The sequence below is a fragment of the Haematobia irritans genome, chromosome 1 (assembly GCF_050003625.1).
Source record: "Haematobia irritans isolate KBUSLIRL chromosome 1, ASM5000362v1, whole genome shotgun sequence".
NCBI lineage: Eukaryota > Metazoa > Arthropoda > Insecta > Diptera > Muscidae > Haematobia > Haematobia irritans.
Genome location: NC_134397.1, coordinates 30,983,144 through 31,009,591, shown reverse-complemented (window position 1 = coordinate 31,009,591; position 26,448 = coordinate 30,983,144). Strand labels below are relative to the sequence as shown.

The 26,448-nt window shown below is 30.9% G+C and overlaps 1 protein-coding gene across 3 annotated transcripts in view; it reads right to left on the bottom strand.

The window, feature by feature from the left end:
* LOC142220534 (uncharacterized) overlaps window positions 1–26,448 on the bottom strand; it is a 109,389-nt gene that overhangs the window by 28,267 nt on the left and 54,674 nt on the right. For 2 of the 3 annotated variants that reach the window (XM_075289718.1, XM_075289721.1), the window contains exon 3: window positions 752–840. In XM_075289718.1, coding sequence (XP_075145833.1) covers window positions 752–840 — 89 coding nt within the window. Of the gene's footprint in view, window positions 1–751; window positions 841–23,629; window positions 23,790–26,448 lie in introns of those variants that run through there. The other variant, XM_075289719.1, reaches the window with a different exon arrangement.

Genomic DNA, 26,448 nt, shown 5'->3' with positions numbered 1-26,448 from the left:
GCATTACTTATCATCCAATTCACCACTTCTCTTATTGCTAATATTTCAGCCTGAAAAACACTACAGTAATCAGGTAATCTTTTCGCTATTCGAAGTTCCAGATCTTTAGAGTATACTCTGAAACCCACTTGTCCATCCAATTTGGAGCCATCAGTGTAGAAATCTATATATCTTTTATTCCCCAGGGTCCGTGTACACCACGCCTCACTGATGGGAATTAGAGTCTCAAACTTTTTGTCGAAAAGTGGTCAAAGTGTAATCTACTACGTTAGCCACATCTGGCATTACTTTGAGGACCGAACTGTGACCGTAACTTTTTTCCGACCATAGCGATAGCTCGCGCAACCGCACAGCCATTGTTGCAGCTGACTGTTTGGCCAAAATGTTTAAAGGCAATAGATGCAGTATGACATTAAGGGAATTTGTTCCTATCTTGCTGAATGCACCTGAGATACACAAGCACGCTGAACTTTGTCTAAACTTGTCGGCTGGTGAAGTGCCGGCCACCAGACTACAACACCATATAGCATTATAGATCTAACCACTGCCGTGTATAGCCAATGCACAATTTTTGGTTTTAGTCCCCACTTTTCCCCTATTGCCTTTTTGCACGAAAGGATAGACTAATATAGCCAAATTTCTTTACCACGAAATGATTACACTAACCCCGTTGCTACTCGTAAGGGATATTACCTTACTTTGTACAACCTAATGAAGCGCATTGTAAGACTATTACCCACTAAGCACTTACCTCTTTCAACTTCAGCATTAATGTTGATGGTGCGTAATCTTAGTTCTTCATTTTCATAGACCATGCCACGTGATGACTTCCGATCCAATCTGAAAAAATAAAACAAAATATTTTTTATTAAAATTTTGCATTCTTTAAATTGCATCAAATTTAAACACAAAAGATTATATACGAAATATAATATAAATCGGTTTGCCTTCTCCATTTACACTGATTCCATGGTCTTGTAAATGTCATCATTGTATCACAAATTCTAAATCTAAATTTTGAACAAAACTAGAACGAACGTTTAAAATCGCATTAAACAAAAACTACTAGCACCAAAAAAGAGATTAAGATTTCTATACAATAAAATTGGCCTCCTTAATGTTCGGAGTGTTGTAAATATACTAATTTGTTAACTTACGGATGATCATCGATATGCAAAAGTATGTTCTTAGAGTAGAATTTAGACTTTCCAGTAGCTAATACAAAAAAAATCATTCTATTTTGTTGTTATGTTTTTTTTTTATTTTTCTATGTCCAATAAATTAAGTTTGTGAATTTGCGTTTGCCTTTCTATGTTTGAATAGAAATTAAGTTTATTTTTGTTTTTTTATTTTTTTTTTTATATTTTCATTTTCAAAAAAAGCACGTGTGCTTTTTATACGACAGAACTATGTTAAATGGCATTTGTTTATAAAAGAAAATCTTAAAAAAATAAATTAGTTTTCAACAAAATTCATTATTAAATATACAAATGTACATCTGGAGAAAATTGGGTCTTCATACTTGTACACAGTTACTAAGTAATATGCCTAAAATTTAGTTAATATTTTTCCCGTTAAAATTGTAACAAAAAATATATTGTTTATTTTTTTATCGTTTAAGCTTTTTTATGATTGTTTATGAAAATATTTTTCCATGTGTATATGCCAAGACTCGGTAGAAAAGCAATACAAATTTCAAGATAGCTGATTCTATTAAATTTCAATATTTATTTGTATGTGTCTTTTTTTCTTGTTTGTTCGTTTTTTTTTTTTTTGCTCCATTACCAGCATAACTGTCAACATAAATTAAAGAAAAATCTAAAATTAAATGTGGGAAAAAATGTTTTTAAATAATTTCTGAGGATCAAGGTAAAAGAAGAACGACATTTTTATTATTTTGACACTTTAGGAAATAGTTTTAAATATATTGGAAAATTATGTTGTCATAGAGGGGAAATGGAATGACTAATTCTAAGCAGAAAAAACCAAACAGAAAGCAAGTAAAAATAGAGACATTAATTTAATTAGATATTTCAAAAGTACTTGGAAAAGATGAGTTAATTTGGTTGCGGATTTAGTTTTTTTTTCTTTGTTTCATTAGCTGAATGAATGAATAACTGAATTCAATATCAAACATCACTAAACAGTAAATTCGAATGGAAACGACGGCATCCTCCTTATTTATTTATTTATTTTATTTTTTTTTTTAAATAAATTACTTTTATTTTACAATATACTTTAAAATTAGAAACTGAATAGAGAGTAGTCCTAGGGTGGAATTTGGATCTATTTCTATGTAATGAGGGTGTTAAGACAAGCAACATTTAAGTCGTATTTTTAGCCCAATTTATCCAAAATTAAAAATCAAAATTTTTTTCTAGAGTTCAATAACGAGCAACGAAGATGATTCACATCGGTACATGTGTATACCCACCACCATAACAGGTTGGCTGATAAGTCCCCGGTCTGACACATAGATGGCGTCGCTAGTACTAAATGCATATTATTTTTATATAGTACCAACCTTCAAATGATTCTTGCCAAAATTTGACGTCTGTAAGTCAATTAGTTTGTGAGATAGAGCGTCTTTTGTGAAGCAACTTTTGTTATTGTGAAAAAAAATAAAAAAAAACAATTTCGTGTTTTGATAAAATACTGTTTTCTGAAGGGAAAAAATACGGTGGAAGCAAAAACTTGATAATAAATTTCCGGACTCTGCCCCATGGACATCAACAATAATTGATTGGTATGCAAAATTCAAGCGCGGTGAAATGAGCACGGAGAACGGTGAACGCAGTGGACACCCGAAAGAGGTGGTTACCGACGAAAACATCAAAAAAATCCACAAAATGATTTTGAATGACCTTAAAATGAAGTTAATCGAGATAGCAAAGGAACATGTTGGTCATATCATTCATCAGTATTAGGATATGCCGAAGCTCTGTGCAAAATGGGTGCCGTGCGAGCTCACATTTGACTAAAAACAACAACGTGTTTATGATTCTGAGCGGAGTTTGCAGCTGTTAACTCGTAAAACACCCGAGTTTTTCCGTCGATATGTGACAATGGATGAAACATGGATCCATCACTACACTCCTGAGTCCAATCGACAGTCGGCTGAGTGGACAGCGACCGGTGAACCGTCTCCGAAGCGTGGAAAGACTCAAAAGTGACTATTATATGGCATTATTGGAGCGTTTTACGGTCGAAACCGCGGCGAAACGGCCCCATATAAAGAAGAAAAAAGTGTTGTTCCACCAAGACAACGCACCGTTCCACAAGTCATTGAGAACGATGGCAAAAATTCATGAATTTGGCTTCGAATTTCTTCCCCACCCACCGTATTCTCCAGATTTGGCTTCCTGCGACTTTTTCTTGTTCTCAGACCTCAAGAGGATGGTCGCAGGGAAAAAATTTGGCTGCAATGAAGAGGTGATCGCCGAAACTGACGCCTATTTTGAGGTAAAACCGAAGGAGTACTATCAAAATCGCTCTTGAAGGGAACTATGTTGAATAATAAAAATGAATTTTGACAAAAAAATGTGTTTTTCTTTGTTAGACCGGGGACTTATCAGCCAATCTGTTATATGGCCCCAAAAGCCAGAGTTTTGCCGTGATTTGCTTCAAATTTTGCACAAGGGGTACATTTAATGGTATCGTTATGTGTGACAAATTGCAGATTTAGGTATAGCTGCCATATATATGTTTCGTCCGATACGCACTTATATGGCCCCAGAGGTCAAAATTTCACTGCGATTTACTTGAACTTTTGCACAGAGAATAGGACTAACATTCTTGCTAGGTATGCCAAATTTGGTTGAAGTCGGTTCAGATTAAGATATAACTCCCATATATATCTTCCGCCCAATTTAGATTCACATCAGAGAACTGCAACCGGTGGCTTTTTTTCGTATTGCAATCTTACCCACAAAATGTCGGTGGCAGTGGGTAAGACACCAATTACCATGCGATCTTTTACATTGATACAAATGCGAGAATAAAAACACCAATAATATATAACAATGTTCGTATGCAGTGTCTTGCAATCATATACCAATCGACATCGTAACAACGCTTGGTAAACAAAAAACGAGGTTGGCACTGAAGTGTGATTGCACTCAACAACAACAATTACTAGCAGTTGGCATTAGCTCAAGAGAATTGAGAGAGTAATAAATAAGAGAATACCAAACTGCTGAGATATGGGTAACCAATTTGTGTGATTCAGTGCTGCCGCTAGTACTTCAATCGAAGTATTTTGCTTCATTTTCACAAAATTTACTTCGTCACTCCTTCTCCCAAAAATCTGCTTCACTTTTTGTTCTGCTTCAATTTTTAAAATTTTCCCCATATTACCCAATTGTTTTTCCTATTCCTTTAATTACGATGAACATAGTAGTTTTAATCATTGAACATATGCAAACCCTATTTTTCATCGCTGGAATGGCAACCCTTTATTTTTGCTTTGTACAAGTGTCAATGCGTGAACTGTCAATAATTTCCATGAAAAATATAAATATATTATTAACAAGTAAGGAAAGTCTAAAGTCGGGCGGGGCCGACTATATTATACCCTGCACCACTTTGTAGATCTAAATTTCGATACCATATCATATCCGTCAAATGTGTTGGGTGCTATATGTAAATGTTTGTCCCAAATACATACATTTAAATATCACTCGATCTGGAAGAATATGATAGACTTCTACAAAATCTTTAGACTCAAAATTTAAGTCGGCTAATGCACTAGGGTCATAACCGTAGGAAGGCCTCTGGGGAGGGGGCTTAGACCCCCCAGAAAAATTTTAGCCCCCCCCCCAGAATTTGAAACTCTATTTATGATTTTCCATTTTTCAATAAATGTCAATAGTTTTTTTTAATTTTTAGAAAAATAAAACAAGTATATACAATTGCACAAAGTTCCGCTAATGACTTTCATGAACAATCGAATTACTTGGGTTGTGGTAACAGTTGCCGATGGCAATGTTTGAAGTCAGATATTTATGAAATAAAGCTGTGGTTGAATTTATGATTGATTTAGTTTAGTCAATTTAATTAAAAAAATAGTAATTGATATTAAAACATTCTTTCATAAATTAATATCTTAATAATGCTGCGAAAAAGCGTTGCCTAAAAAGTAGTGAAAATGTTCTTTTTGGGTCTAGAAGTGGTGCAAAATTGGCGGAGAAGCAATGAATGTAATATGAGCTTGTCATAGGACAAATGTTCACCGTTTCAACAGCCGTTGCAATGAAGGTGAGATCCGAATTCAGTGTTTTGAATGTGAATTAAAAAATTTTGTGATATTTTCCCAAATAAATAATTTTTATATAGATTTTATGATTTTTAATGCATTCTGACGCTTGTTTGAAACGTTTTTCCTCGAATAATTTCCAAAAATCGATTTTTCTATAATGGATTTAGCAGTTTTGTGGCAAAATTTGAATAATTTGTACCAATTTATTTATTCTTACTCTTTTAAACTATTTGAAAAAAAAAGAAAACAAAAAATTACACATTAAAATATGAAAAAAAAAAAATGAAGTAGTTAAAATAATTGAGGACATTTTTGGAAGTACTTTTAAAGTTGTGCCTTTAGAACAACTCAGAATTTTCTTGCTGGGAAAAGTGTGGAACTACTTTTAGTTGCTTTATTATAAATTAATTGTCGAGTTATTTTGGTGTCCAATTTTTTATTCAATTTTATGAAATAAAACATTAATTGAACCTATAAGTTCAGTCTATAAAATTTTAGCTAGGGGGGCTATAGCCCCCCCTAGGAAAATTGTCTAGCTACGCTAATGACTAGGGTGGAACACAATGTTAGTAAAAAAATATGGGAAACATTTAGATATATCTATATATGGGAGATATATCTAAATCTGAACCGATTTCAACCAAATTTGGCACGCATAGCTACAATGCCAATTCTACTCCCTGTGCAAAATTTCAACCAAATTGGGGTAAAACTCTGGCTTCTGGGACCGTATTAGTCCATATCGGGCGAAAGATATATATGGGAGCTATATCTAAATCTGAACCGATTTCAATAAAATTTGGCACACTTGACTATTGTACTAATTGTTCTTCTTGTGCAAAATTTTAAGCAAATTAGGGTAAAACTCTGGCTTCTGGGGCCATATAAGTCCATATCGGGCGAAATATATATATGGGAGCTATATCTAAATCTGAACCGATTTCTTCCAAAATCAATAGGGATCTATTCTGAGCCAAAACACATAGTTGTGCCAAATTTGAAGTCGATTGGACTAAAACTGCGACCTAGACTTTGATTACAAAAATGTGTTCACGGACAGACGGACAGACGGACATCGCTATATCGACTCAAGAGCCCACCCTGAGCATTTTTGCCAAAGACACCATGTGTCTATCTCGTCTCCTTCTGGGTGTTGCAAACATATGCACTAACTTATAATACCCTGTTCCACAGTGTGGAGCAGCGTATAATTAAAAATTCTTTAATGTCTTTAGCAAAGGAATACGCTCACCGACGCTATTGTTTTGCTTTCAAAAATGTATGTTACTTCAATTTTATTCAATCTACTCCACTTTTTTCCAAAATCTACTTCACTCAATTTTTTACTAGCGGCAGCACTGGTGTGATTGCTTTACTACGGTGTTTTCGAGAGACCAACACTCATACTAACAAACACCGACAGTCGTCGGTTGCATTGGATATTGGTGGTTGATTTTTTTTTTACCAATTGGTGTTTTAAGATTGCAAATGTTGGTGTTTACTAAATACAATGGTCGGTTGCGGTAGATCGCAGCCGTTCTCTGATTCACATGACCACGGAGGCCAAAATTTCACTTCGAAAATTGTGAAGTTTTGCACTGAGTGTACAATTAAAATTTTAGTATCAAACGATAAATCATAAATGCAGGCTAGAGAAATTTTATGCAATTTAAATATTTCCAATATTTTTATACCCTGCGCCACACTGTGGAACAGGGTTCCACATTGCAGTGAAACCACTTAGAGAAGCTTTGAAACCCTCAGAAATGTCACCAGCATTACTGATGTGGGATAATCCACCACTGAAAAACTGTTTGGTGTTCGGTCGAAGCAGGGATCGAACCCCCGACAATGTGTATGCAAGGCGGGCATGCTAACCATTGCACCACGGTGGCTCCCATAATTACATATAGCCCCCATATAAACCGATCCCCCAATTTGGCTTGCGGAGCCTCTAAGAGAAGCACATTTCATCCGATCCGGCTGAAATTTAGTACATGGTATAAGTATATGGTCTCTAATAACCATGCAAAAATTGGTCCACATCGGTCCATAATTATATATAGCCCCTCCATATAAACCGATCCCCCGATTTGGCTTGCGGAGCCTCTAAGAGAAGCACATTTCAACCGATCCGGCTGAAATTTGGTATATGGTGTAAGTATATGGTCTCTAATATCCATGCAAAAATTGGTCCATATCGGTCCATAATTATATATAGCCCCCATATAAACCGATCACCAGATTTGACCTCGGGAGCCTCTTGGAAGACCAAAATTCATCTGATTCAGTAGAAATTTGGTACGTGATGTTAATATATGGCCTCAAACACCCATGCAAAAATTGGTCGAAATCGGTCCATAATAATATACAGGCCCCATATAAACCGATCCCCAGATTTGACCTCCGGTGCCTTTTGGAGAAGCCAAATTCACCCCATCTGGTTGAAATTTGGTACGTGGCGGTAGTATATGATATTTAATAACAATGCCAAAAGTAGTCCATATCAGTCCATAATCATATATAGCCCTCATATAAACCGATCCCGAGATTTGGTTTTGGAACTTCTTGGAGGAGCAAATTTCATCCGAGTCAGTTGAAATTTGGTACATTGTGCTAGTATATGTCCGTTAACAAGCATGCCTAACTAGGTTCATATCGGTCTATAGTTATATATAGCGCTAAGATAAATCGATACCCAATCACACAAAAATTGGTCCATATAAAATTCATAATTGTATATAGCCGTCATATAAGCGACCCCCATATTTTAATTCTGGGTCTCTACGTACCGTGCAAAAGTCCATATCGATTCGTAATTATTTGTAGATCTACCTATACATAACTGGTTTGTCTAATATATACCACGTATGGACTAACTCACAATTTAGTAAACGTTGTTAAAAAATTTTAAGATACCACAACCCAAGTAATTCGATTGTGGATGACAGTCTTTCGTAGAAGTTTCTACGCAATCCATGGTGGAGGGTACATAAGATTCGGCCTGGCCGAACTTACGGCCGTATATACTAGTTTTATTTTTTTTTTTAAATTTTTTTCATTAGCTGAATGAATGAATAACAGAATTCAATATCAAACATCATTAAACAGTAAATGCGAATGGAAACGATGGCATCCTCCTTATTTATTTATTTTATTATTATTATTATTATTATTATTATTATTATTATTATTATTATTATTATTATTATTATTATTATTATTATTATTATTATTATTATTATTATTATTATTATTATTATTATTATTATTATTATTATTATTATTATTATTATTATTATTATTATTATTATTATTATTATTATTATTATTATTATTATTATTATTATTATTATTATTATTATTATTATTATTATTATTATTATTATTATTATTATTATTATTATTATTATTATTATTATTATTATTATTATTATTATTATTATTATTATTATTATTATTATTATTATTATTATTATTATTATTATTATTATTATTATTATTATTATTATTATTATTATTATTATTATTATTATTATTATTATTATTATTATTATTATTATTATTATTATTATTATTATTATTATTATTATTATTATTATTATTATTATTATTATTATTATTATTATTATTATTATTATTATTATTATTATTATTATTATTATTATTATTATTATTATTATTATTATTATTATTATTATTATTATTATTATTATTATTATTATTATTATTATTATTATTATTATTATTATTATTATTATTATTATTATTATTATTATTATTATTATTATTATTATTATTATTATTATTATTATTATTATTATTATTATTATTATTATTATTATTATTATTATTATTATTATTATTATTATTATTATTATTATTATTATTATTATTATTATTATTATTATTATTATTATTATTATTATTATTATTATTATTATTATTATTATTATTATTATTATTATTATTATTATTATTATTATTATTATTATTATTATTATTATTATTATTATTATTATTATTATTATTATTATTATTATTATTATTATTATTATTATTATTATTATTATTATTATTATTATTATTATTATTATTATTATTATTATTATTATTATTATTATTATTATTATTATTATTATTATTATTATTATTATTATTATTATTATTATTATTATTATTATTATTATTATTATTATTATTATTATTATTATTATTATTATTATTATTATTATTATTATTATTATTATTATTATTATTATTATTATTATTGTTTTTTAATAAATTACTTTTACTTTACAATATACTTCAAATCAAAAACTGAATAGAGAGTAGTCCTAGGGTGGAATTTGGATCTATTTCTATGTAAGTGAGGATGTTAAGAAAAGCAACATTTAAGTCGTATTTTTAGCCTAATTTATCCAAAATTAAAAAAATCTAAAATTTTTTCTATAGTTCAATAACGAGCAACGAAGATGATTCACATCGGAACATTTTTGAGGAACAATAAAACATTTTATATTTCAGTATTAGAGAATAAAAGCAAATACTAATTATCCAAATTCGATTTATTGTTTTGCAAAATATTCTCCATTATCGAAGCACTTTTGGCACTCTAATTAAGGTATCTCCAAAACATGCATTCTGAACCCTTCTGCCGTTTCCTCAGGTGTCGCAAAACGTTGTCCTCCCCTTTTTATTTTTTATGTACGGCAATTAAAAAGTCGTACTGCAATAAAAAGCCATTACAAATCTGGACTATACACCGGATGACCTATTAAATTGAGTGCTCAAAAATGCAGTTGTTGTGGAAAGGCAATTAGCAAGACGATATAACGATGTCCGTCTGTCTGTCTGTCTGTTGTAATCACGCTACAGTCTTCAATAATGAAGCAATCGGTCAAGGCAGGTCAAGTTCGAAGATGGGCTATATCGGTCCAGATTTTGATATAGTCCCCATATAGACCGATCTCCCGCTTTTACTTCTTGGGCTTATAGAAACCGCAGTTTTATCCCATTTACCTGAATTTGGAAATCAAGAGGTACTTTAGAACCGTAAAGAGGTGTGCCAAAAATGGTGAGCATCGGTCCATGTTTTTGGTATGGTCCCCATATAAACCGACCTCCCGATTTGGGATCTTGGGCTTATAGAAACCGTAGTTTTTATCCAATTTGCCTGAAATTGAAAATCTGGAGGTACTTGAGGACCATCAAAAGGTGTGCCGAAAATGGTCCGCATCGTTCCATGTTTTGGTATAGCCCCCATATAGACCGATCTCTCGATTTTACTTTTTGGGCTTCTAGAATCCGATGTTTTTATCCGATTTGCCTGAAATTGGAAATCTAGAGGTATTTTCGATCCATAAAGAGGTGTGCCGAAAACGGTGAGTATCGGTTTATATTTTAGTATAGCCCCCATAAGAACGATCTCCCGATTTAACACCTTGGGTTTCTAGAAACCGTAGTTTTTATCCGATTTGCCTGAAATTGTAAATATTCTGGTATTTTAGGCTCACAAAAACGTGTATCGGATTAAGTTTTTATCGTTCCATTTGGTAATGCCTCTATATAGACCGACTTCGCTTCTTGAGGGTATAGAAGGCGCACTGATCATGAAAATTGCTTGAAACTCAATGTAAAATTTCCAGATTTTACTTCTCGGGTAAAAATCTACAGATTTAAGATTTCAAATCAAGACGTTATTTTATAATTTTCTTGCACACTTACAAGAGATGTTAATGATTCCTCTAAAACTCAAACAAAAATGGTTCTTATAAATCCAGAATCTGATATAGTCCTCATAGGTGAAATCTTTTAATTTATCTTCGAGAAGTGTACTCAAGCCCTCCTGAAATTTCAAAGGAAACCCTAATATTTGGTTCATTGTGGCGGGTATTTAAGATTCGGCCCGGCCGAACTTATTCTGTATATACTTGTTTTTAATTTAATTATCCAAAACTCAAATTTTCTATTAAAAGAGTACAGAGTACATACGATTCGGCCTGGCCAATATTTACTTGTTTTTTGTTGTTGTTTTTTATACCGAGCAACATGGTATGTTTATCGGGGTCTAATAAGTTTGTCATTCCATTTATTACACATCGAAATATCACTTTCCGGCATATACAGTGTATATATTTTTGATCTAGGAGAAATGCTAAGATGATATAGCCATATCTGTAGATCTTCATTTTTATCCAATTTTCCTGAAAATGGGCATCTAGAACAATTTTAGGCCCACCGAGGAATGTGTTTCCATGTAAAGTTTAGATTTCAAACCAAGGCGTTGTTTCATGTTTAACGAGATGTCTAAGAATCCTCCAAAACTCTAGTTTTATAAATCTAAAATCTGATGGAGTCGCCATATGAAGAGATTTTAAATTTAAAATCCAAATTCTATATATTTTTATGCAACCCGCTACGGCGAGAGCCTTTTGGAGAAACTGTTATATTCAGGTCATGGTGGTGGGCATTTAAAACTCGAGCCGGCCGAACTTACGACTTTATATACTTGTTATTTATTTATTTATTGTTTTACTATTTTTATTATTTTGATACTTCAAATAATTTATGTTTTACTTAGATTGAGATTTTCAAAAAAAAAAAAATTAATTTATATTTTCGTATCCTTTTTTTGCAAGATGATTATTTGAATCGCGGAAAATAATATCCTTAATTTGAGATAAATTTTTGAAATATTTTTGTTTTTATAAATGACACTTGGTGAGTAATTTATGTTTAATTATTCACCTTTGATGTACAGTGCGAGTGCTATTGAACTTCACTCAGTTGGTGGGTGTGAGAATGTTTAAAAACCAATTATTTAAATTTATTACCATTACATACATCCATAAACAATTCAATTTTTGGCAGTGTAAAGTCAGCGAACCATCTCATGAACACATGTTGCTAGGTCAATGTCGAACAACTGGACGTATACTTAATCATAGCTACCCCGAAAAACAGTCATACGTAGATGGCCAATACACAGGGACGTATACGCAACATCGATTGAATTTTCAATCGCTTATAATAAGCAATCATAAATAATTTTGTATATTTATAAGTCTATAAACATAAATATATATATTTTTTTTTTCGTGGGCCATTAGAAAAGCTATGCTACTAAGTATTAGAAAAATATATAAAACGACGAAGAGAATATTTCATCAATTTATTACCATCGAAAGAACAAGTCAACAAAATTTTAGTGATGTAGTCATAATGATTCTTATTCACATTTTCAAAATAAACAAAAACCTTCATTATAGATAATAATAATGAAAGATTAAACAAAAATTCATTCAAAAATACTCACAGGTGTGACGATAACAATAGAAAATCTGTATTAAGTAAATATTTAGCATAACAATAGAGGAAAACTAAAAGAAATACCGAAACAATAAAATGATCAAACAATTTCCACACATATAGCCGGTTGTAGTGTAGCATTAACATTGCCACACTTGGGAAATATCCTACTGAGTAGGCATTCTCAATACGCTCAGAAAAACTTATTGTAAAATCTGTATAGAAGAAAGTTCAGTATTTGAATTGATTCTTGTTTGTAGATCACTGATCTCCGGAAGATACATCAAAAAGCGAAATAAAAGAGAGAATGTTGTTGTTCTTTACTTTAAGAACTTCTCCTTTGACGACTACCTACAAAAATTTTAGTTTTCAAGTAGTTTCACTGCAATGTTAAACGCTGTTCGGACTCGGCTAAATAAGGAGGCCCTCGTCATTGAGCTAAACATAGAATTGATCAGCAATCAGTGATAAGAGAGGAACTGTGGTATCACAATGGACTTAATAATTTCTGTGAGCCTTAAATATCGGGCAACCACTATACCTAACCGACTTATTTTAATAAATGTAGATCTCACATTATGGAGGAGGAGATAATCCAGGTCGGCATTCAGAATGAATAGCGGGCTGAAAAAAATTAGGAAATTCGTAAAAGACCAAAAATTCATGAAATAAACAAGTATATACGGCCGTAAGTTCGGCAAGGCCGAATCTTATGTACCCTCCACCATGGATTGCGTAGCAACTTCTACGAAAGACTGTCATCCACTATCGAATTACTTGGGTTGTGGTATCTTAAAACTTCTTAACATCGTTTTCTAAATTGTGAGTTAGTCCATACGTGGTATATATTAGACAAAAAGTTATGTATAGGTAAGTCAACAAATAATTACGAATCGACATGGACTTTTGCACGGTACGTAGAGAGCCAGAATTGAAATATGTGGGTCGCTTATATGTGGGCTATATACAATTATGAACTTGATATGGACCAATTTTTTGTGATTTATCTGAGGGCTATATATAACTATAGACTGATATGGACCTAGTTAGTCATGGTTGTTAACGGCCATATACTAGCACAATGTACCAAATTTCAACTGACTCGGATGAAATTTGCTCCTCCAAGAGGCTCCAAAACCAAATCTCGGGATCGGTTTATATGGGGGCTATGTATGATTATGGACTGATATGTACCACTTTTGGCATGGTTGTTAAATATCATATACTACCACCACGTACCAAATTTCAACCAGATCGGATGCATTTTGCTTCTCCAAAAATGCATCTGGGGATCGGCTTATATGGGGGCTATATATAATTATGGTCTGATATGAACCAATTCCTGCATGGTTGGTGGATACCATATACTCGTACTAGCATCACATACCAAATTTCAATCGAATCGGATGAATTTTGCTCTTCCAAGGGGCTCCGGAGGTCAAACCTGGGGATCGATTTATATGGGACCTATATATAATTACTGACCGATTTCGACCAATTTTTGCATGGGTGTTTGAGGCCATACATTAACACCACGTACCAAATTTCAACTGAATCAGATGAATTTTGGTCTTCCAAGAGGCTCCGGAGGTCAAATCTGGTGATCGGTTTATATGGGGGCTATATGTAATTATGGACCGATGTGGAGCAATTTCTGCATGATCATTAGAGAACATATACCAACACCATGTACCAAATTTCAGCCGGATCAGATGAAATTTGCTTTTCTTAGAGGCTCCGCAAGCCAAATCGGGGGATCGGTTTATATGGGGGCTATATGTAATTATGGACCGATGTGGAGCAATTTTTGCATGATCATTAGAGAACATATACCAACACCATGTACCAAATTTCAGCCGGAGCGGATGAAATTTGCTTCTCTTAGAGGCTCCGCAAACCAAATCGGGGGATCGGTTCGTATGGGGGCTATATATAATTATGGTTGTTAGAGTCCAATTTTTGCATGGATGTTAGAGTCCATATACTAACACCATGTACCAAATTTCAGGCGGATCGGATGAAATTTGCTTCTCTTAGAGCAATCGCAAGCGAAATTTGGGGGTCCGTTTATATGAGGGCTATACGTAAAAGTGGACCGATATGGCCCATTTGCAATACCATCTGACCTACATCAATAACAACTACTTGTGCCAAGTTTCAAGTCGATAGCTTGTTTCGTTCGGAAGTTTGCGTGATTTCAGCAGACGGACGGACATGCTCAGATCGACTCAGAATTTCACCACGACCCAGAATATATATACTTTATGGGGTCTTAGAGCAATATTTCGATATGTTACAAACGGAACGACAAAGTTAATATACCCCCATCCTATGGTGGAGGTTATAAAAAGCGAGTTATAAAAAATGGTCTCTCAAATGGACTTCCTGTGCAGTTCAAATAAAGAACATCGTTGGGAGTACTTTTTTGGAAGTACTTTTAAAGTTGTACCTTCCAAATTTTTTTGCTGGGTATTTATAGAATCCCTTATATATACCTGTCAAAAACTGAATTGCATAAGTATTTAATCTGCCTTTTTGTTCCATACGGACTTACTTACAATTTAGAGGACGATGTTAAGAAGTTTTAAGGTACCTTGCCATCGGCAAGTGTTATCCCAACCCAAGTAATTCGATTGTGGATTACAGCCTTTGGTAGAAATTTCTACGCAATCCATGGTGGAAGGTACATAAGATTCGGCCTGTTAGAACTAACGGCCGTATATAATTGTTTAATAAACTTTTTGTAAATTCAATATATAACTACAGGTTTCTCTAAAATAACTTGTTTATTTGGGCAGGCATAGTGGGTTGTTATACAGACACTATTGATCTACTTAAGCACATACCATTGTTTTGTTTTAAAAGAAAAGAACAAAAAAAAAACATTTGTATTAAAAATTATTTCAGACATCCCTAATTTATTTATTTTAAATCATGACATCTGGGCATTTGTCCAGATTTAATTTGTTTCAAATGCTAATAAAGGTTGATGGGATAATTTATTACTTTTCTGTCAACTGCAATTGACTTTGTTTTGGATAAGAAACATTTTGATATATATTTAAGAAATTGTACATATATGTATCTTTGAACATCTGCTTGTATCAACCAAACAAAAAAAAAAAAAAACATAAAAGGAAACATAACATTTAATTTATTATAAAATATTTAAAAGTAAAACTGTAAGTTAAAAATTTAATATTAGTAAAATTGTGATAAATTATACAGCAGAGGTAATAAGTACACACAAAAAAATATTTTTTTGTCTTCAATCACGAAAGTAATTGGTCCAATTAATTTTTTTTTTTTATAGAAATGTCGTCAATCACAGTGGAATGATAGTATCAATTAAAAAAAATAATTGATCCAATTAAAAACTTAATTGATATTAATAATTTTTGTGATTGATTTTTTTTTTTCAATAAAAAAATTTTTTGAATCACATAAATTTTTAATAGAATATATATATTTTTTTTGTTTTTGTTTTGTTTTAACTCAATTAAGACTTTAATTGGTAAAATTTCTGTTAATTTTTTTGTGTAAGAAAATTTCTGTTAAATTTTTTGTGTAAGGAAAGACAGCAGTCGTGCTAGGCCGACTATATTAACATATACCATGCACTACTTATTAAATCATAGGTGGCATTTATAGTTAAAATATAAACTCTAATTTCCGTGCAAAATTTCACGCAAATCGGACGAAAGCTTTGGCCTATGTGCTCATATGAGTTTAAATCGGACCAAAGACATATTTTCCATAATATATTGAAATCTGAGCCTATTTGAAGTAAATTTGGTTCATATTGCGACACTTAGACAATTATACTCCTTGTGCAACATTTAAAGCAAATCAGGTTTTAAAGCAAATCACTTCTGGGACTATATAAGTGTATATCAGGCGAAAGATATATATGGGAACTATATGTAAATCTGAACTGATTTCTGATTTTAGGTTAGGTTAGGTGGCAGCCCGATGTATCAGGCTCACTTAGACTATTCAGTCCATTATGATACCACATTGGTGAACTTCTCTCTTATCACTGAGTGCTGCTCGATTCCATGTTAAGCTCAATGACAAGGGACCTCCTTTTTATAGACGAGTCCGAACGGCGTTCCACATTCTAGTGAAACCACTTAGAGAAGCTTTGAAACCCTCAGAAATGTCACCAGCATTATTGAGGAGGTCGAAGCAGGAATCGAACCCACCACCTTGTGTATGCAAGGCGGACATGCTAACCATTGCACCACGGTGGCTCCCAATATTGCCTATGACACCATGGGTCTATCTCGTCGCCCTCTGCGTGTTGCAAACATATGCACTAATTTATAATATCCTGTTCCTGTGGTACAGGGTATAAAAATTCTGATCAGATAGACTATTTTCTTAGTTGAGGTTAAATACTCGTAGCTGTAATATAGGATCAATTATAATAGTTTTTATTTTTTTTTTTGAGTGTAGTATCATACTTAAAGATAAATTGTTCTCGATTAGTCAACAGAATAAAAACTATCATAAAACAGACAATTACTCGTACACAAAATAGGAGAAAAATTATTTGCCATACAAAGTGAACCCGTAAATTCACACAAACCCCATGTTGCTAAAAACACTGAATACTCTGGGTGATAGGGAAAACTAACCACATTTAGTAGCAAAATCTTGTTATTTGTTTATAATTTTAAGAATCAAAAATGACTGCACGTACAAATATTTTACGTTTATTTTCCGAAAAATAAAATGTTTATTGATAAAATTCGTGACAGTTTTGGCTTACACGAAGACTATCAGCAATTCCTTAAGGCATTTCAAGGATTTTCAATTGCTGCTACATGGTTTTTATCCTCATCATCGAATTGTACGAATACATTTTTTTCTTTTTGAAGAATCAAAGGAAATGCAACAATGTTCCACTTTGCAATTTGTTTGTGTTACTTCTTTATGACGCAAAATTGAAAATCTTTAGAGGAAAGTTCATGGCCCATTGGATATTTTGCCCAACAAAGCACATCTGTTCGAACGTGTTAAACTTTAATGTTTAAATTAACAACTTATATACATGTTTCCCAAAAATTAAGCATTGTTTAGTGTTAATGATAATTTTATCGTTAATGTGAAACATAAATAAATTCGATGAATTTTGAGCGTAAAATGAAAGACAGCGAAAGGAGACTAAGAAAAAAAAATATTATAGAAATAAAATTTTGACAAAATATTCTATAGAAATAAAATTTTGAAAAAACAATACAGAAATAAAATTTTGAGAAAATTTTCGATGGAAAAATTTTTGAGAAAATTTTCTAACGAAATAAAATTTTAACAAAATTTTCTATAGAAAAAAAAATTTTGACAAAATTTTCTATAAAAATAAAATTTTGACAAAATTTTCTATAGAATAAAAATTTTGACAAAATTCTATAAAAAAAAATAATTGACAAAATTTTTCTATAAAAATAAAATTTGTAGAAAATTTCTACAGAAATACAATTTTAACAAAACTTTCTATAGAAATAACATTTTGACAATATTTTCAATAAAAGCACAATTTTGACAAAATTTTCTATAGAAACAAAATGTTGACAAAATTTTGTATAGAAATAAAACTTGAACAAAATTTTCTATAGCAATAAAATTTCAACAAAATTTTCTATAGCAATAAAATTTGGACAAAATTTTCTATAGAAATAAAATTTTTCCTAAATTTCTATAGAAATACAATTTTGACAAAATTTTCAATAGAAATAAATTTTTGACTAAATTTTCTATAAAAATAAAACTTTGACAAAATTTTCTATAGAATATAAATTTTGACAAAATTTTCTATAGAACTAAAATTTTGACAAAATTTTCTATAAAAAAAAATAATTGATAAAATTTTCTATAGAAATAAAATTTGTAGAAAATTTCTACAGAAATACAATTTTGACAAAATTTTCTATAGAAATAACATTTTGACAATATTTTCAATAAAAGCACAATTTTGATAAAATTTTCTATAGAAAACAAATGTTGACAAAATTTTCTATAGTAATAAAATTTTTCCTAAATTTCTATAGAATTAATATTTTGACAAAATTTTCTATAGAATTAAAATTTGGACAAAATTTTCTATAGAAAACAAGTAAGTAAAGTCTAAAGTCGGGCGGGGCCGACTATATTATACCCTTCACCCCTATGTAGGCCAACATTTGTGTTACCATCTCAACTACTTCACATTTGCTGGAAGCTATATAAAGGAGAAATTTTTTTTACTTCTACAAAATCTCTAGAATTAAAATTTAAATCGGCTAACGCTATCCAGTTAATTGGAGGAAACTTCCATTGAAGATGGGTCTAAAATGTATAACAGTGGAATGCTATATATATGGGAGCTATATATAATCTGAACCGATTTTGACACGTAACATTAGTTAGAATGATAATTCTGCTATCTAAGCGAAATTTCACGTAAATGGGAGTATAACTTTGGCCCCCTGGTCATATGAGTGCAAATCGGACGGAAGATATATATGGTAGCAATATCTAAATCTGAACCGATTTTAACCAAATTTGGCACAATTACCAATACTACTAAGCGTACCCCTTGTGCGAAATTTGAAGCAAATTACGGCAAAACCCTGGATTTTGAGGCCATATAAGTTCAAATCGGACAAAAGATATATTAGGGAGCTATATCTAAATCTGAATCGATTTTGACCATATTTAGCACATACAATAGTATCGTTAAAAGTACCGCTTGTGTAAAATTTGAAGTAAGTCAGGGCAAAACTCTGGCTTTTTAGACCATATAAGTCCAAATCGGGCGAAAGATATATATGTGAGCTATATCTAAATCTGAACCGATTTTAACAAAATTTGACACACTTCACGACACTACTAAACGTACCCCTTGCGCAAAATTTGAAGCAAATCACGGCAAAACTCTGGCTTTTGTGGCCATATAAGTTCAAATCGGACGAAAGATATATATGGGAGCTATATCTAAATTTGAACCGATGTCAATCAAATTTAGTAAGCCTTGGTAGAATGTCAATTCTACCCTCTGTGCAAAATTTCACGAAGATCGTAGGTAAACTTTGGCCTCTGTGGTCATATGAGTCTAAATCGGACGAAAGATATATATGGGAGCTATATCTAAATCTGAACCGATTTGGCTAATATTTTGCAAGATTTTCGAGATTCATAAAATATTTAGATGTACGGTATTTCACGAAAATCGGTTGATAAACACGATAACTATGACCAAATCGGTGATAAATATATATGGCAGCTATATCTAAATCTGAACCGATTTTTTCCAAAACCAATAGCGATTGTCTCTGTCTAAAGAAACGGCCTTATGCCAAATTTGAGGACGATCGGACTTAAATTGCGAGCTGTACTTTGTGCACAAAATTACATATACAGACAGACGGACAGACAGACAGACAGACAGACGGACATCGCTAAATCGACTCAGAATTTAATTCTAAGCCGATCGGTATACTAAAAGATGGGTCTATGACCTATATTTCTTGGCGTTACATACAAATGCACAAACTTATTATACCCTGTACCACAGTAGTGGTGAAGGGTATAACAATTACAAAATTTTCTATAGAAAAAAAATAAAAAATTTTTTATATGTAGAAAAAATACAAAATTTTCTATAGAAATAAAATTTTGACAAAATTTTCTATTCAAACTAACATTTTTACAAAATTTTCTATAGAAATAAAATTTTGACAAAATTTTCTATAGCAATAAAACTTTGACAAAATCTTCTAGAGAAATAAAATTTTGACAAAATTTTCTATAGAAATATAATATTGAGAAAATTTTCTAAAAAATTAAAATTTGACCAAATTTTCTATAGAAATAAAATTTGGACAAAATTCTCTCTATAAATAAAATTTTGACAAAACTTTCTACAGAAATAAAATTTTGACAAAATTTTCTACAGAAATAAAATTTTGAGAACATGTTCTATAGAAATACAATTTTGAAAAAAATTGCTATAGAATTAAAATTTTGAGAAAATTCTCTATAGGAATCAAATTTTGAGAAAATTTTCTATAGAAATAAAATGTTGGAAAAATGTTGTATAGAAATAAAATTTGGACAAAATTTTCTATGGAAATAAAATTTCCTATAGAAATAAAATTTTCTATAGAAATAAAATTTTGTCAAATCTGTAGACAAAAAATTTGAAAAAAAATTGCTATAGAAATAAATTTTTGTCAAAATCTTCTATAGAAATAAAATTTTGACAAAATTTTCTAAAGAAATAAAATTTTGACAAAATTTTCTAATAAATAAAATTTTGACAAAATTTTTTATAGAAATAAAATTTTTACAAAATTTTCTATAGAAATAAAATTTTGACAAAGTTTTCTATAGAAATAAAATTTTGACAAAATTTTCTACAGAAAAAAAAATTTGTTGTTGTTTTTGATTTCAGCTTAAAACCATGCATTGACTAAACTACAAGTGTAGCTTACCCAATAGAGGAAAATAATGTTTGTCAAATTTATTTGGGCAAAGCCTTAAATACTGCAAGATGGTTGGATGAACGCACGCTTCGGAATTACCACATTCCTCATCAGCATCCTCTACTTGCAGCAAAACTATCAACCAATTATCAGAATAAATTCAGGCAGTTAATTAAACCCAACAATGAACCACACTTGAAGCTTCCGAAAAAGGTTTAGCCGGCTTATGCCGAAATAAATTCCTACAAACATATCTCTTTTCCTTTGCCACCGTTAAATCATCGATTTGAGTGCAAGAATAACAAAACAAAACGAATAAAATTTTTCCTAAATTTCTATAGAAATACAATTTTGACAGAATTTTCTATAGCAATAAAATTTTAACAAAATCTTCTAGAGAAATACAATTTTGAAAAAATTCTCTCTAGAAATAAAATTTTGACAAAAGTTTTTACAGAAATAAAATTTTGACAAAATTTTCTACAGAAATAAAATTTTGAGAAAATGTCCTATAGAAATAAAATTTTGAGAAAATGTCCTATAGAAATAAAATTTTGAAAAATTTTCGGGAGGTTCAAGTGTAGTTCACTTTGGGTTGAGTGAATTACCCTAATTTATTCTGATAATTGGTTGATAGTTTTGCTGCAAGTAGAGGATGCTGATGAGGAATGTGGTAATTCCGATACAGCTGTACATCCAACCATCTTGCAGTCTATAGGGCTTTGCCCAAATAAATTTGACAAGCATACTTTTCCTCTGTTGGTTAAGCTACACTTGTATTTTACTCAATGCATGGCTTTAAGCTGAGATCAAAAACAACAATAACGATTGAAGAGAAGCCAACAATAACAAACAAAACGAATGAAGATAGAGGAAGGACGCTCAAAAACAAACCCAGCCAAATACATTCAAATCGATGATTTGAGTTTGGCAAAGGAAAAGAGACATGCTGGCAAATTTGTTTAGGCAGTAGCCGACTATCAAACCCTTTTTCGGGAGGTTCAAGTGTAGTTCACTTTGGGTTGAGTGAATTACCCGAATTTATTCTGATAATTGGTTGATAGTTTTGCTGCAAGTAGAGGATGCAGATGAGGAATGTGGTAATTCCGAAACAGCTGTACATCCAACCATCTTGCAGTCTATAGGGCTTTGCCCAAATAAATTTGACAAGCATACTTTTCCTCTGTTGGTTAAGCTACACTTGTAGTTTAGTCAATGCATGGCTTTAAGCTGAGATCAAAAACAACAATAACGATTGAAGAGAAGCCAACAATAACAAACAAAACGAAAATTTTCTATAGAAATTAAATTTTGAGAAAATTCTCTATAGTAATAAAATTTTGAGAAAATTTTCTATAGAAATAAAATATTGACAAATTTTTCTATAAAAATAAAATTTTAACAACATTCTCTATAGAAATAAAATTTTGACAAAATTTTCTATAGAAATAAAATTTTGAGAAAATGTTCTATAGAAATAAAATTTGGACAACATTTTCTATAGAAATAAAATTTTTCCTAAATTTTGACAAAATTTTCTATAGCAATAAAATATTGACAAAATCTTCTAGAGAAATACAATTTTGACAAAATTGTTTTTAGAAATAAAATTTTGACAAAATTTTTTACAGAAATAAAATTTTGACAAAAATTTCTATAGCAATAAAATTTTGACAAAATCTTCTAGAGAAATACAATTTTGACAAATTCTCTCTAGAAATAAAATTTTTACAAAATTTTCTACAGAAATAAAATTTTGACAAAATTTTCTACAGAAATAAAATTTTGAGAAAATGTTCTATAGAAATAAAAGTTTGAAAAAATTTTCTATAGAAATTAAATTTTGAGAAAAGTCTCTCTAGGAATAAAATGTTGAGAAAATTAGGCTTTAGGCTTTAACTGCCAGTTAACAGAAAAGTACATTTACCCCCATTTCCATGAAGCTCCTTTAGTGTTCCGTTAACTAACGAACTTTTAAATCGTATTATGGACATAGCTGTCATCTTATCTATCTATTCCATATGCCAGTTAGGAACTTAATTGCCAAAATTTTTTCAGTTAACCGGAGAGAAGATATTTGCAATTTACGTTGCGTTAACTTGAAGTTAAAGCCAAACGGAGCTACATGAAAATGGCCGTTAAGATTTTTTCAATACGGTTTAATTTTTGATTGAATTTATTTAAAAGTTCTTAGCTGACATTTGAGTATATACGATTAAAACGTTCATCTGTGTATTCTTCTCCGTACATGGGAAAGGGGGCAAAAATTTTTCAGATATTTATAACAGTCAATATATCGGGTTTTTTAGTTCATTCATTCATTCAGAATTCATTCTCAGAAATATAATAAGTGATTGCTTACAATTTATTATTTTTTAAAACAATTGATCTAAATTATAATCCTATGACATGAAATATGTTTTCCATCACATAATCGAAATAAAACAAAACGGAGCAATTCTTTTCCTATAACTACACAAATAAATATTAAAGATTTTTCTTTTGTGATTTACAATTTCCTATTCACTTAACACTTATTAGCCACTAATGAGGAAATCATAAATTACAAAAATGATTTATAGCATAAACATACTTGAGTGATTTTTCGGAACGTTTATTACTTTTACGCTCGGAATTTCCATATTGTTGCCTTGTTCGCCTGGCGCTTTTCATTTAATCCACAAAAATTCTGAGATTAATACACTTGGCAAAAAAGATAACTAAGCACTTGTATTTAAATAAACTTGTTCTAATTGATTATAATATTTTTTCGTCCTTAAATTACTTTTTTTTTTGTTATATGGCTTTGAATATAAAAATAAATAATTTAGGAATTTCATTAGCACAAATATGTTGGTAGATATTTTTTTTTGTTTTTATATCAATAATTTATTTTACGGTGCCAAAATTAAATTCCTTTTGCATAATACAACATTTATTTATGAACATGTTGTAGCGGAATTAATTTTATTATTTTTTTTTCGGGATTTTTTGTTGTTGTTGTCATGCTTTATATGTGAAACGAAAAGAATTTCAATATTTTTTTCATAATTGCATGAAATTGAATATCACCATAATACACTAGCTAATATGGAAGAACTTTCTCAGGCTTTAGGAATTTTGTTACATTTCACTTTTTTGGGATTTTATTTTTCATTGATGTCCTTTTTTTTTGCACGAAGTTCTATAATATAATGAAGTTGAAATATTTCCCAAAAATTCCACTAATTTTCCGGTCATATGTATTATGGATAGACGTTACTTGCTGGCTATAATTTTTTTTTCCTGATACCATTAAAAATTTTTCAATATTTTTTTTATGTATTGACGCTTTTGAATGACTTTGTCAACACTACCCGATTGCTCTTGATTTCGTTGTTTTTCTGTTTTTTTTTTTTTTTTTGGTATTACTCTCTACCCATACCGCGGAGAGTAGACTAAATGTTTATTTTACAGCCTCGTAGTCATTCTACTGACCAAACGACTATGACGCTTAATAACATTTTTCTGTAAAAACCGCCTCGATTGTGTTCGGCTTTTCTCTGCGATTTTGTTTTTCAGTTTTCTATAGCCAGCGGTCGTTAATTTCATTGCCATACGTTCGATGGAACTACCATTGATGACTGGTGCAAAAGTGGCATCGTACTGATTTTGGGGAGACCATATAGAAAAAAAAAAATTATCAAAAAAATTAAATCCTCAAGTAAAAAAATGAAATCGACAAGAAAACACAACATATTCTCTGTTATGAGTATAGTAAAGGAGATTTTGACGTTCGCTTACCCTACACTATATTATGGGGGTATGTTTGAGTAGGCAAAGAGGAGGTAACTTTTTTGTAATGAACCAGGATAGTGAGGAATTTTACTCACTATTCTTTAAAAATATTTCAAATGAATTTAAGTGATTTCAATACACTGAAAATTTTTTGTCATATTTTTAACAAAATATAGAGAAACAGACGAATTGTATTTTCCTAAAAATCCTGAATTTTTCCCATATCAGTTGGGACAAACCAACAACTTCAACCGAATGTGGACCTGAAAAAAATTGATTCAGCAACGTCTGTCAACTACCTTCAATAATGGAAATGTTTCCTGAAATAAGTTCGAAGATTGGATATATCACTTAATTTCGCGAATTGCATCATATATATAAAAAATATTTTGAAAAAAATTGTGATTAATTTCCCACCTTTGGGTCCTTTTATATCTAGTTTATTGTAATAATAAGGGTGGTGTATACACTGAAAAAAATATCTACGTGATAATAAAGATTACGCTACCTTAATTTTAGGATGCGCAATTTACAAAATACTAAGGAAAAATTTCTTTAAAATAATTAAATTTTAATTAAAAGAGAGTATATAATATTTGCTTGAATTTTTTTTTATTAAATTTACCCCTACTACAGAGTCGTATGTTATTGCACTAGGGCAAAACTTCCTTAAAGTTAAGAAACACATTTTTAATAGAAGGAAACCGTTCTTAAGTTCACTGAAATACAGAATCTTTAAATTTAAGACATCTTTGGTTCAATTTTTTTTTTTTTGAATTAAGGAAACATTTTCTACTTTGAAAGATCCGTTATAATTTAGATTTTTAAACTGGCATTTGTTTGTGCGTGAAAAGAGAATGAAAATTCGATAAATGAGGTCTGTATTCTACTTGTAATTTTATTGATCTTAGATAGGTCGCTAAAAAATGTCTTTATTTTAAAGAAGCCACATTTTGACTCGGAATCCACACCAAAATCCTAAAGGGAATGTCAAAAACTTTGGATCTAAGTAAACATAGATTGTCCAAAAAGATTGTCACAAGCGCTTCTCTCAGAGGAAATAAATCACATCTGCAAAATTTTTTTAATATTTGGCTAATTGATGGGATTGAACCCATGACTACTTTTTGAACCCATGACTACTTTTTGTAATCTTCAAAATCGACTAAAACTTAGTAGAATCGACTCAATTTCGAATAATCAAACTTAAAACAAGTATATAAGGCCGTAAGTTCGGCCAGGCCGAATCTTATGTACCCTCCACCATGGATTGCGTAGAAACTTCTACGAAAGACTGTCATCCACAATCGAATTATTTGGGTTGTGGTATCTTAAAACTTCTTAACATTGTTTTCTAAATTGTGAGTTAGTCCATACGTGGTATATATTAGACAAAAAAGTTATGTATAGGTAAGTCTACAAATAATTACGAATCGACATTGACTTTTGCACGGTACGTAGAGAGCCAGAATTGAAATTAATTAAGAACTTGATATGGACCAATTTTTGTGTGATTGGGGATCGATTTATCTGAGGGTTATATATAACTATAGACCGATAAAGACCTACTTAGGCATGGTTGTTAACGACCATATACTAGCACAATGTACCAAATTTCAACTGACTCGGATGAAA